This window comes from Ruditapes philippinarum, unplaced genomic scaffold (genome assembly GCF_026571515.1).
Source record: "Ruditapes philippinarum isolate M1 unplaced genomic scaffold, ASM2657151v2 ctg1465_1_1_1_1, whole genome shotgun sequence".
Taxonomy (NCBI): domain Eukaryota; kingdom Metazoa; phylum Mollusca; class Bivalvia; order Venerida; family Veneridae; genus Ruditapes; species Ruditapes philippinarum.
In genome coordinates this window covers 296916-310876 of record NW_026852415.1, presented here as the reverse complement: position 1 = coordinate 310876, position 13961 = coordinate 296916, and the positions used below count along the sequence as shown (strand labels likewise).

The 13961-nt window shown below is 30.7% G+C and overlaps 1 protein-coding gene across 3 annotated transcripts; it reads left to right on the top strand.

Annotated features, from left to right (window-relative positions):
* The first annotated feature begins 381 nt into the window (after window positions 1–381).
* On the top strand, window positions 382–12226 carry LOC132759826 (tetraspanin-18-like). Of its 3 annotated transcripts, none has more exons than XM_060751700.1 (10): window positions 382–487; window positions 972–1254; window positions 4132–4287; window positions 4516–4626; window positions 5309–5383; window positions 6325–6417; window positions 6698–6892; window positions 8189–8272; window positions 9772–9848; window positions 10152–12226. In XM_060751700.1, the coding sequence occupies exons 2-9, from the start codon at window positions 1195–1197 to the stop codon at window positions 9835–9837; spliced, it is 840 nt and encodes a 279-aa protein (XP_060607683.1). In that variant the 5' UTR covers window positions 382–487; window positions 972–1194; the 3' UTR covers window positions 9838–9848; window positions 10152–12226. The 3 variants fall into 3 exon arrangements, with proteins under 3 accessions (XP_060607683.1, XP_060607676.1, XP_060607669.1); XM_060751693.1 differs by having other exon boundaries at window positions 405–628; window positions 1070–1254; XM_060751686.1 differs by having other exon boundaries at window positions 405–628.
* The last annotated feature ends 1735 nt before the right edge of the window (window positions 12227–13961 follow it).

Here is a 13961-nt window from a genome sequence, read left to right as displayed (position 1 = left end):
AGTTGAATTCGTGAAGTTAAAATAGTGAATTCGTAAGGTTGAAATCGTAAATTCGTGAAGTTGAAATCGTGAATTCGTGAAGTTGAAGTCGTGAATTCGTGAATATCGTATGCTGAATACGTGAATTCAAGTTAAAATTATGAATTCACGAAGATAAAATCGGGAAGTTGAAATGTCCCCACTCGTCTTTCGTACTACGTTTTGTTTGATATTGCTTTTGATGAAGCATGTACATATATACGCATGCTATATAAACGTACATATGCTATATAAACACCTTTAAAATCATTCTTAATTGTTGATATATTAGATGTAGATTTAGGTATCATCATGCGAAATATATTAATGTGCTCAAGGCACCCAGATACTCTCATTAAATATAGCGTATTTAAATAATAGCCAGGTACAGAGCGTTTACGTGGTGTATTAAATCATGTGACACGGTTTCTAAATTAGCATAAAGTAGTAAACAAGAAGTTCAATTAAGGTAATATATATGTTTGTTATACGGTGCATACTGCCTTTAAATGGACGTGATGGTGTTTAATACATGATGTTTCATACATGAATAAAGGTGAAAGATAATAGATAAGGAATGTAACGTTAATTAGGTTTAGTTCTACATTCGGTAAGAATATATTTGTTAAATCATGTACCGAAGTTGTTTTCGTTAAAAGCGGATTAGCTAAGAATGTTTTACACAATATGATGAATGTGTTTATGTTTCAATTTGAAATTAAAGTAAATTATTTAACGTAAGGTTAATGACACGTTCTTATACGCAGTATGTTTTATGATTTGATATTTTAAACAAGCATGACTCAGACTCTATTTTTAAAAAAAAACCTATAAGGGTCATATATATTGTGTTAACACGATATCACGATGTGTTAATGTGTATAAGAAAATACATACAGAATTTAAACGATAAGAATTTAAGATATTTAACAACAGTTTCGTTTTAAATACAGGTGAACAATCGAAAATACTGTGAAATTTATCACCTGCACTATTGAATTACAAAAAGTAGGTCAAAGATTTTCAAGTCAACTCATTTTGTTTACTGTAGATAAAGTGCGATATTTGTACAAAATGTGAGCCCTTAGGATTCCATAGCACCGGAAGTTATACAGATTACACGGTTGACAAGGTGACAGTTTAAAAGAATAGGGATATAGGCCGGGGATACTAAAGATGGGATGTTTCGACGGATTAGCGCGTCTGCTGCTGGTCGTGTTAAATATAGTGTTTATGGTAAGATATTTATAATCTCCTTATGCTTGACTTGCTTTGGGTAACTTTTCATCTGATATATATCTTGTATTTCTGGGGAAAGTGCCTGCACGTGTATCAATTGCTATTGACCGGATATCATCGTCTGTCTTTAGTCAAATTTGTAAATTAACCAATCATAGTCCGGGCAATTTCTTAGCTATTTCTATCAAGCTCCTGTTTATTTCCAACCGATATAAAATGTATCGGTTCTTACGATTAAAACTTTTACAATTCGGTATCGGGCCAATGCGTTTTTCCTGTTAATATGACATGGATCAGTTCCTTATCTATGTGTAATAATAAAATCGTTTTCAAAGACCTAGTTATATAAACATAAACTACCCTGTAGATTGCCATATATCTTACTTATCTTAACAGGGGAATTTTGAGACATAGTAATCAAAAACTCATTTGTCTCGTAGGTTTGTTTACTTTAAATATAAAATTATGTCCTTATCCAAAATAGGGATGAAAGCGATCTTATGTTATAAAAGCTCGTTTTGTTTAAGATCTGAAGTTTTAGATGCAATGAGTAACTGGAAGTGTTATAAATACCAGTTGTGCCTAGCCTTAGCCCTTTAAGATCACTCTGTGTTCCGCTGTAAGTGATACCAAGGTTATGAAAAAAAAATGAACATGTATGTGCTTAATATCCTTAAAGGCCTTTGATTTTGACTCAAAAAAATATACAATGCATTATCGGTCTTATACATGTATTAATAAGATAACATGGTCGATCATTTATTTGAAAAGGGAAATTATAAACATTTTGAAACAAATCATACAACCGTTCCTACTGATCAGAAACTAAAACAAAAACACATATTAAAGTTTGTGTTCGTCTTAGTATATCTTGTTATGAAAAGCATATATGAAACTAGGAGTCATTATACTAGGAAACCAGGAATCATTAACCCGGAGTTTAAGATTTCAGAATACGCCATTCCTTAAATTAGTATAACATGATCGTGATTTGACTTTACAAAATTACTAAAGATTAAATTAAGATTATTTTTTCATAATATATTTATATTTAAGTATATGAAATAACCTTAAAAGCTAAGTGTCCCTCGATATAAATATAGATTTTAAAAAATTGAATCATAAGAAAAGCTTGATAATAGTTTGGGAATTTTGCACATAATCCATATATGACGGGTTTGCATCGTACATAATAAAGTCATTGATTTAGACGAGGCGTGTCGCTTTAACGCACTCAAAGGCTATTTTCAAAGGGCGTGACTGTTTAAGCCGCTAGCCACTCCTCTGACCTTATGTTTATTCGGCAATTTTCGTCTCTTTCCGTTCCTTAAAGGCACATTATGCCTCAAAAATCCATTTTTGTATTTTTTAAGAAATGTCAAACATGTGTCAAATAATGTTCATGTAATTGATTAAGTGCATGTTAGATGTTTTACAACTGAAAAAAGTAGCGCTGAATATGCAGTAATGTGTAGAAAAGGTGGCAAAGTGTAAACAAAGTAGTATTTTGGCCTTAATACAAAATAATACTTCACTATAATTATACCCATTGCCAACAGAACTAAAGATGCATGTATAAAGCAACTGATAATGTTTTTAGAAACTATAAAAGCATACCAAAAATAAAGTTTTTTGAGAAATAAAAATGATAGAATTTCTGAGGCATAATGGGCCTTTAAATACTATATTTAGAAAGCAGTGATTTTGCAAGATTTGATGCCGCTTCTGTTGTAAGCTCATTAATACACGGAAAGTGGCGGAATATGCCGAAATTCATCGAGCTGATACCTGAAGGCAATGGCCGATTGTGTTATCTAATAAGTCTAAGTCAACAACAAAATGATTAAATGATTTATTTTTGAAATGAGTGGATAGGACATTTAAAGTGGCCGTATCAACTGATAAACGCTTTCAGTCAACTTGTTTGTAATCGCAAGGTCGAATGTGTTTTCTCTGTTTTATCATTGTTTACTTAAAAAAAGAGCGTTTCTGTTCGAGTTTTTTTGTCAACTCGGTAATGTTCGATTCATAAACGTGACAGCCTTCTTTCCTTATGTTTTTAGTATTAATTAACCCAGGCATTTTACGAAAAAAAAAAGATTTTATATAAGAACACAGTCCACAGTCGAACTTAACCAAAAAGGGATGCATTTCAATATTCAATATTATTAAACCATAGAATAGTGTCTTAGCAATTGAGATGTATGCGATTTAACACAGGGATAGTGAGTGTGATCCTAAGAAAATCATGTTTCTTCAGTACAACAATACTAGTGAATCCTATTGGTGAACTGGAAAATGATATAACTTTATTTAAAGCAGAGCTAAAATAAATCAGTTCATTATATACTTATATTGAGTCATGACAAAGTTCGTAAATAGATACACGAATTAAAATGATTATGTTGTTGTTAATATTGTCGAAAAAATTTCGCAATTATAAGAGGTTTGATTAAATTCATGGTTTGCATCTTGATAATCACGTTTGGGTGACTAAATAATAATATATACGTCACTTAATTACTCACATAAAAAACTTTGAAATTTTGCAACGTACAAGATAAATTTAGAATGAATACATGATTTAGTCTGTGTATATCCGCTACAGGTACATAAAAAGTTCAAAGTCATGCACTTCTGTTATGTTTTAATTCAAGAAATAATCATCAAAGGCCAGTGTTATTCATTTTTATGATTTGTAATATTTACGGCGACATTCACAGCTTTAGATAATGTTGATGTTTTATTAATTACTTTTATATGTATAATAACAAACACTTTTCCTGTAAAATAACTAATAAAGAATTCATCACCATATGTTTTACAGTTATATTATTATACTAATAAATACATAATATCAATTTTTCACTGCAGCTCGGGGGTTTGGCCATATTTGTCGTTGGGTTTATTTTGCGGTATGGTAAAACAATATACGAACCATTCTTGAAGACGGGGATAGATGAACTGGAGAAGGTTACCAAGGATACAGGACTAGCTGCCCTTAGTGTGGACGACATCAACCTAGGCGAGGTCAATATTGTACAGCTTTATTTACAGAGTTATTGCCCCTGTTTGAAAACAGATCTATAACTTTCCTTAAAACATGTCCGTATTTAAAATGAATAAGAAATAAGCGGTGCATTGTTGTAGATAAAATAAAGTAGGCACAACGCCATGTCGTATTGGCCTTATAACAACCGAACAGTTCAAAAGATATTTTAGATAGTAAGCTATCTGGGGTTTTTATTGTTCTTTCAGGTGATGACGGGATTGGCTACGGGTCTAATCATTGGCGGAGTGACACTTTTTGTTTTCTCGTTTGTAGGATGTTGCGGTGCTTGTTGTAAAGTGGGCTTTATGCTGTGGCTGGTAAGATATAGGGATGGCAATTTATTTTTTTTTCTTCAATCATATCTATATTAACTACAAGTAGCACATGACTTGCTTCTAAGTTGGTTTTCATTTTAGGAGATCATGGGTTCGGAGTGCGGCCACGTTCAAAATGAAACCGAGGAGAAAAGATACATGTGCAAGTATTCCCACTGTTAAGCACTTAAATCAACATTAAATCTAGGAAAAGTGATGCTAGTGTAATATATTTTTGTATAAAATTAAGTTTCGGAAGTGACATTAGTTTTAACTCTTTTTTTAATGCAAATTGCAAAAATGACTTACACATAGCAATAGTATAATCATGCCAGTTGACACGCCCGTACAGTCGGTCAAGACTCAATGCTTCCGGTTACTGGAACCCCTGAAACAATGGGTGTTGTAGGACAAGTCCGTAATTCAAATGTATTAGTAACAAAATTGCGTTCGAAAAAAAAAATTAAAATGGGTCATATGTTCACGTGATTCGAATTAAACTACATTTATAACATTTTATATATAAGCATACATGTTTCTTCATTGTAAAACGTATTTGTTAAAGCTACTCTCCCACACAAAACGGGTCTAAAAAAATCTGTTTACAATTATCAAATATGCATAACTTCTAAGTAACGTTTTGCAGTTTCCATATTAACAATGTACTTCTTTTTTTATATTTTAGTATATCATAGCACTGGTCACGATATTTGTTGGAGAAATGGTAGCCATTGGTTTATTATACGGCAAACCCGACTTGGTATGTATTATGACCTGGGAAGGTCGATTTTCCTTGTCTGTCGAAGCGTTTCGTGATGTTTAAGACCATATAGATTATTTCATCCTTGCTTTAGTTATATATAATAACATGACCCTTTGTCATCGAATATCAGATTATAAATTGAACTTGCACCATTACTCTGCTGAATTTGCAATCGCAACTTTTCGGCTATTTCCGTAAAACTTCGGATAAAATAATTGGTATTTGGCGCGGTGTTCCGAATGCTGAATTGTGTTAATTTCAATATCGAAGTACTGAAAATTTAGAAACAGACAATATCTTACTGTAGACACTAGTTATTTAAGAGTAAATAGACCAATAGTTGTTAGATTTTTTGTTGCCATTTATATATACTATTGTTCAAAACAACAAAGTTAGAAAATGCCGGACAATTAACATAGCTAGAAAGACCAATATCTTTTTTACACGTGCAATTATATCTACGCTTTCAATGTTTTTCCTTTAATAAATACACATATTTTTTGTATGTACACATTACACTTTACAAGCAAAGTGATGGCGTTTTCGTGTAACATAACTGTTGACATTTCTTACAATAAAGACTGTTAATATACATTGCAAGAAATTGAGACACTCAATATTTTGAAACATTCGAGAAAGTGATATATATTAAGTCAAGGTGATAAAACAATAGAACACAATTGATTTTATAATTATCAGCTGCTGATTTCAGATACTGTATCTGTGAACTAATTCAAACAATTGCTTTTTCATTGATAAATTATAGATAAAATCAATTATCATATTCATGGTTTACAGGCCCGTATGAAAATGGGTAAGGGGGCTAGGGGAGGGGGCTCATAATGATAATAAAAAATAAACTGGGAGGGCGAGTAGGTAAGTAGAACTTAAACGTTTATAATGTGAATCTTAAACTGGATGTGTTTTCTGTTGCCTAGGTAACGGACCAGCTGAAGGATTCTTTGTCAGAATATGAAGGTATTGCGTCAGCGCAAGTATACTCACTGGCATGGAACATTATAATGATCCAGGTAAATACATGTATATGCCATACAACACTGAAAGTTCTTTGGACTGAAAACGTGATATATTCTTTTAGTCAGAGTTCAGATTTTCAGTTTAGCTTCAAGTTTCCACTTGGAAAAGAAGTTGTAAATCATGATCGAACTTGATTTTTACAAATAAATATTTTAGCAGTCTTATAAAAAGAAAGTACATGTATTAATCAATAAAGTACATTCTTTAAGGAAGTACGTGTATTGATCAATAAAGAATATGTAAGAAACATGCCTGTGTATGACTTTATTTCAGTTTAAATGTTGCGGTGTTGACAACTATAAAGATTTTAGTGAGTCAACCTCGTGGAACAAAACATTACAAGTTCAAGGCCGGACTTTTACACTGGAAACACCAGTAGCTTGTTGTAAAACATTGCCTTCATCCAAAGATGCCAATCATTTTCAATGTGCCATAAAATACGATAGTCTAACTAATACTGGTATGACGGTAAGTGACTCCTCCGTGTTCAGTTCTGCGTTATGAAGTATCATTGGTCCGCGTTACAAAGTATCATTTGAAGAAAGCTGTAATATTGAAACATTTATTAACAAGTACCTGTACATAAAAGGGATTCTAACATGTACATTCTTATTTTCCTTGGAAAAATTCGTTCCTTTGTTTCTTTGCCAGTAGTTCCGAAAATGAGAATGACAAGATTATTTTAACAAATTGTCTATAAAGAATAGTCAGTGATTTTTCTCGCTTAATTGGGATCTTAATTTTTGGAACAATTTTCGCTACAGTTGCTTATTTGGGAAGTAAGAAAGCTGTTTTAAGTTTAGAATTTTGGGAAAACTGCATGATTTGGAAGAAAATTTCCGTTGAGATGATGCTCTGGTAGTAAGGACTGTATTGATAATTTATTTATTGACTAGAGACCTAACCCTTGTAACGCAATATTCTTGAAAAGGCCAACCACAAATACCACAAAGCATTGTTTCCTGTGTTTTTGTGTGATTTGGGTTTTTCGTTCTTTTTTAATTTTTTTTTCTTAAATCGGTCATAAAATTATTTTACTGTCAAGAACAATCTAAATATTCATCAAAATGACGTGTTATGTTCATCATATTCTAATCATGATGAAACAAAAGTTGGATATCAAAACAAAAGTTGCATATAAAAATACAAAGTGGTGGTTTATGTACAAAATTCCTTTTATTATAGACAAAAACAACTTATTAATTCAAATATCTTACGACCACCACAAACTCTGACCGCATTTGTTGATTTTTGATATCTCATTAATTAAAAGAATTGTCGGACAACGTTTTTTTCGTCTATGACATTGTGTCTTGAATATGGGCCATGATAGAAATAATTACGTGAAATGATATACGCAAAATGTCATAACTTATGTAGCGACAGATAAATCAAGACGTTTCATTTAGGTTTTTATAGACTACAATCTAGTACTTTTACCTTATTTGCAAATAAACTCTTTTACGAACTACAACAGTATTTTAGTCTCCACAGTTCGTCGTGGGACTCTTGGGCAATGCTTTAATTAACTGGTCCATTACTGGTTCAGAAAAGTACCAGTTTACTCATTTTCCTGTCACATTTTCTTCAGGAATTTAACAAGATGGTTTCTAAATACGGAAATCAACATTAATTAACATATACACATTTAAAAAAAAACATTATATGCTATGTTTGAAAAATGTTTTGTATTATCAAAAAATGAATGTTAAATTTCTTTAAGGTCCAAAAGTGTGGTATTATCTATGAGTGTTTGTATTTCAGGGTTGTTATAAGACGATATGGGATCTGTCTATGGCTAACACAGCATTAATGGTCCCGATCCTTACTGTCTTAGCTATTTTCCAGGTAAGCAAATACCTACATACTGCCATTGTTAGCTATTTTCCAGGTAAGCAAATACCTCTATACTGCCATTGTTAGCTATTTTCCAGGTAAGCAAATACCTTTATAAGTGTCAGTGTTAGTTATTTACCAGGTAAGAAAATACCCAGTAGCTATTTTCTAGGTAAGCAAATACATATATACTATTTGTGTTAGCTATTTTCCAGGTAAGCAAATACCTTAACACTGTCAGTGTTAGCTATTTTCCAGGTAAGAAAACACCCAGTAGCTATTTTCTAGGTAAGCAAACACATACATACTGTCTGTGTAAGGTATTTTACAGGTAAGCAAAACCCTATTAGCTATTTTGTAGGTAAACAAACACATATATGCTGCCTGCGTTAGCTATTTTCCAGGTAAGCAAACATCTATACATGTATACTGACTATGTTCAGTATTTCTATACAAGAAACCTTGCATTATTATTTAGGAGCTAATTTTAATCATAGTGACAAGTTTTTCACTACGTTCAACTATGTTTGATATTTTCTGAATTAGAGACTGTATTCATCGTGTCCACTATCTATGTTGGCTATTCTCCAAGGTATATGAACGCATTATAGTATGTGTCTTCAGGCCACTAATTTGATTACTTATCACATAAATGTTGATGGGGGAAAGTTTATCATGAAACTGCGTATTGTTAATGCAGAGACTCTTCAATTAGAAAATTGTTTTATTATAGTTAAAATAGATTTGTTTACATGCACTAAGTACATTGAACCTTACGAGTATTACAAAAGTATACTAGAGAAATTAGTTAACTGGACTAGTGCCAGATAAACAAATTAAAGGCACATTATGCCTCAGAAACAAATACATTTTTGGTTCTTCAGAAAAAGCAAACATGAATTTTATGATGTTTAATTAATAGGTTAAAAGAGTATCAGATGCTTGTTACCTAAAAAAGTAGCATTAAATGTGGAACAATTTGTCATAAAAGTAGCAAAATATAAACAAAGTATTATTTTTGACTTACATACAAAATACTTATTCACTATGAACTGTTCTTATTGCCAAGAAGCAACAAATTCAGGTAATTGGCATTGAGTAACCTTTTGGATACTATAAAAGTACACCAGAATTAAAAAGCTTTTGAGAAATAAAAATAAAATCATTTCTGAGGCATAAATGGGCCTTTAAGTTTACCACGTCTTTTTTTTTTTTTTTTTTTTTTTTTTTTTTACTTTTCATTTTATAGTGTCCATTTTGAAATCTATTGAACAATATTGCACTAGAGGCATAATTATAATAATAATAATAATAATAATAATAATAATAATAATAATAATAATAAAATAATAAAATATACATATTAATATTTCTAATGTTTCTTAACATAATATGCCGATTTTTTCCGACTATTGTGCTTAATATAAAAAGTTGATTTTGTAAGGAAAGAAATTACTATTACTTAATTTATCTATTATCATAAGAAATTACCTGGAAAATCTTCATTTCAGATTGCCTTCATATTATTTGCCATAACAGTTGCCCGATCCGAAGAAAAATCGGTTTCCCCTGTATAAAGAATCATACCGTAAGTTCTATACTTATTTTACCTCCTTTGTCAACTCTTCTTATGACTGTTGACTCAGTAGGGTTTAGTATTCGGATATCGACTGGACATTCAAATACGATATTCACATTGCATATTTGTAAACAATTTGTTAAATACACGTTTAATACATTGTTCCAGGTACCTAAATGATAATCTTTTTGAAAATGATAATTAATTTTGGGATATTGCAGCTACCATCTTCCCCCAGAGTTTTAAAACATTTATCTCTTCTTAAAAATGAACTTTGATATTTACTTTACTTATTTTTTATTTTCTTTACAGTTATTACCAATTAAAAGTTGTGATGGTGACTACAATCTGTGATAATATTAACAACAATAACAACAACACCACCACCAACAAAAAACAACAACAACAGCAATATCAGATGGTGTCGGGTACCGAAACATGAGAGCTTGCATTCTTTTAAACTTTCTTTATTAAAATGCATGAAAATTATTTGAAATGAATACCTCTGTAATTATGCTAGTTTGCCATAATTGTCTGTCAATGTTTGACCTCAGAAATCATTTTTGTTGCCCAATATTATTGTTAATGTTTTTGCCTTATTATTTTATATAGATCTTTGTAATAACAAGTACTAATTGTTTAAGAACTTAATTTACATTAGGAAAGGGTGTCGAACAGCTCACTGTATATTTTGTTGCAATATTTTTTAGATGACGTTAATTCTTTGTTTAGATAAACAAAAAGCCAATGATCTATTCATATATTGTTCTAATCAATGTTCTTTATCTTCATCGTCAATGTTCTATTTAAAGTAACGTAAACGGTGTATCAATGAAATATTGAAGTATAAGTAATGACAATGCTTTATGAAAGGAATGTGCATACTCTATTTAAATAACCACAATGCTCTATTGAAGAAACCACAATGCTCTATTGAAGAAATCAGTAATCACAATGCTCTCTTTAAGTAATCACAATGCTGTTTTTAAATAACCACAATGCTCTTTTTAAATAACCACAATGCTCTATTGAAGAAATCACAATGCTCTATTGAAGAAATCACAATGCTCTATTGAAGAAATCACAATGCTTTATTTAAGTAATCACAAAAGTAATCACAATGTTCTATGTCAGTAATTAGTATGCTTTGGTAAACACCATCATTCCATGTTTAATTTAGATAACGAAAATGCTCTACAGTACTTATTAATAACGAAAATGCCTTATTTCAATAACGAAAATTCTCTATTTAAAAAAAAACGAAAATTGTCTATTCAGAAAACAAAAATGCTCTATTTAGATAACGAATATGCTCTATTTAGATAACGAAAATACTCTTTTTAAATGTAGAAAATGCGCTTTTTTTATTACAAAACTGATTGTGTTTCTATGAAAACCATATGCATTGGCAACGACTGTGCAATGTTTAAGTAAATGCAATGCAATAAACAGATTATAACTTTGCATGCACTTTAACGTGCTTTGACCTTGTTGTAGAGCGCGCGCATTTAAATGGCGCTGGAGATCTGAAATAATTTCAATTCCAGCAACACTATATTCAGGTTCTTAATATTTGTGTTCATTTTTGTTCAGAACTGCATCCATTTGTTTAATGTCGCAAAATACATGTATGTCGCAAAATATGTGTGGTAACAGGGTAAAGTGTGGAACTTGTATTGTGTGTGTTGGTAATTGCATACAACGGGGTCCGACACACTTGGGTGTGTTCAGACATAGTGTAATTAACTTACACAAGCAATTTGAAAAAAAAATATTGGGACAAATATTTTATATAGAGACTATATAAAATATTTGCCCCACTAATTTTTTTTCAAATTGCTTGTGTAAGTTAATTACACTATGTCTGAATACATCCAAGTGTGTCAGACCCCTTTGATTGCATAGTGATGTATTGTTAATTTCATATGTTTTTAATTCCAAAATATTATTGTTAATATGAATTAATTGATATTGGTTCATTATGTTGCAATATGTTAAAATCATTTTTGTTCTAATAAGTTAATTTTAGTGTTGTTAAAAACATGACATAAAATGTTTTTTATTTGTTTGTATACTTCCTGATTCTGTTTTTCTAATTTTAAATGTTACAACTGTACTGCAGTACGGTACATGTACATTGTATATGTTTAGAGTGCCTTCAGATAGGCCCGCGTGATTACTGACCTGTTATGTGTATTTCATGCCGATATCGGTTGCAAAATGCACGTGCCGGTAAAAACGTATGACGGGCTAAGACACATTATGTTAAGATTGTAAATGTGTTATTTTATGCTATAAAACAGTTATTTTATATAATTATGTTTACGGGATATAAAATAATATCTATGTACTGTTAGTTGTTATTATAATTAAAATATTCAAAATGACGACCTGTTTTTTTTAGATCTATTATTTTAAAGAAAGTGACAACTCGGGGTACCGAGATATTAGTTAATCGTACAATATTTTTTATGGTATACACAAAGCTATTACATAGACTTAACATATGGATATAAAACCTTCTTATGTACAACCAGAAACCGGTTGTTTTAAGCAGATAACCTTTTGATGTTTTGTGCGAGAATACAATATTCCCGACAAGATCAATCCATATTTTGCCTAACAAAAAACGTCTACTGTTCAGTGGCTAGAAACATGGCTGTGACATGAGTAGGGCTAGAAACATGGCTGTGACCAGAGTACGGCTCGAACCCACTAGCCCTTGCTTAAGAGGCAGATTTGTCCATGGAGATTGTCAAATGAATTGTTATACATATGCACAGGGTAGGGACCACTTCAATGGCGGCCATGTTGTTGATGATACAAATTCTTTTGATGATATCAAAAGAAAATGACAATACCCCCATAGCAGCAATGTTTTGTCTACAAAATCACCTGATCTGCAGGTGAAAGAATAAAACATAAACAAACAACAACAAAAATAATTTTGTTTCCAGAGACATATTTATTACAAATTACATCCTGGTCAAGAAAGAAAAAAACCTTAACAATGTGAAGCTATTTATAGAAGTATAAACATTAACAAACATAATATCATTGCACTAGGTTGGTTCAATAATATTTACATATACTACATGTATGTTCATTTTGTCTTATAATATATACACATACATACTTTCTTAAAAACAATTTTATACATATATTGTGTCTACATTTAATTCAATTCAAGGCCAACAAAATGAAGATATTGATAAATTCAAGGCCATTATAAGTTTTTTTTTGGAGCGAAGTCACACAGTGTCTACATTTTATTCAATTCAATTCAATTCAAGGCCATTTAATTCAATTCAACGCTTTATTCAAAGTTTTATTTTCAGACTGAAATTATTCTGTCTACATTTAATTCAATTCAACTCTTTAACATCAGTTTAATTAATGTCAGATACATTTTATTCAATTCAAGGTCATTTAATAATTCAATTCCAAGCTAATATAAGCTTTACTTTCAAAGCAAAAATATTGTGCTTACATTCAATTTAATTCAAGGCAAATATTGTGGAGATAATGTGTCTACATTTGATTCTATTATCATGTAAACATTTAATTCAATCCAAGGCATATTAAAGTATATTTTCAATGTGAATAATATACAAAGTCTACATTTCAACCAATTCAATGCTAATATCAGTTATTGTGGTGGCTTTCTTATGGTCTTTTATTTCAGATACACTTATCCTTCAAATTTCCTAGTACTTTATTCAATTAACAAAATATTACACTTTTTTCCCCTTAATGTTATCAAAATCTCTTAAACCGAATTTATAATTTTTTACTTCCAACCAGACAATACTGTTTAGTCTGAAAACAGAGTTTACCTTTGTATAAAGTTGTTTTAAAAGTTGTTTGAATAAAAACAAATATATAATTATTCCTTCTTTATAACAATTTGCATTTAAAATTATTCAATCTTATAAGATTTCATTATCAAATCTATCTATGGCAAGTTTTGTAAAAAATACTAAATCTAAACAATACATAAGGCATGTTCATAAAACACCTACACAATACCTGTAATGTTGTTTAACAATAATAAATTTAACAATAATTTGCAATTCATTTCTGTAATATATTCAAACACCCTACACATTATTCTCTTTTTCA

Bases quoted from the DNA above. Each gene is read 5' to 3' on its own strand.
- LOC132759826 (XM_060751700.1), top strand. From the start codon at position 1,195: ATGGGATGTTTCGACGGATTAGCGCGTCTGCTGCTGGTCGTGTTAAAT. The intron at 4,627-5,308 runs GTAAGATATAGG...TTTATATTTTAG, and splicing joins TGGGCTTTATGCTGTGGCTG to TATATCATAGCACTGGTCAC. The intron at 8,273-9,771 runs GTAAGCAAATAC...TCTTCATTTCAG, and splicing joins CTGTCTTAGCTATTTTCCAG to ATTGCCTTCATATTATTTGC.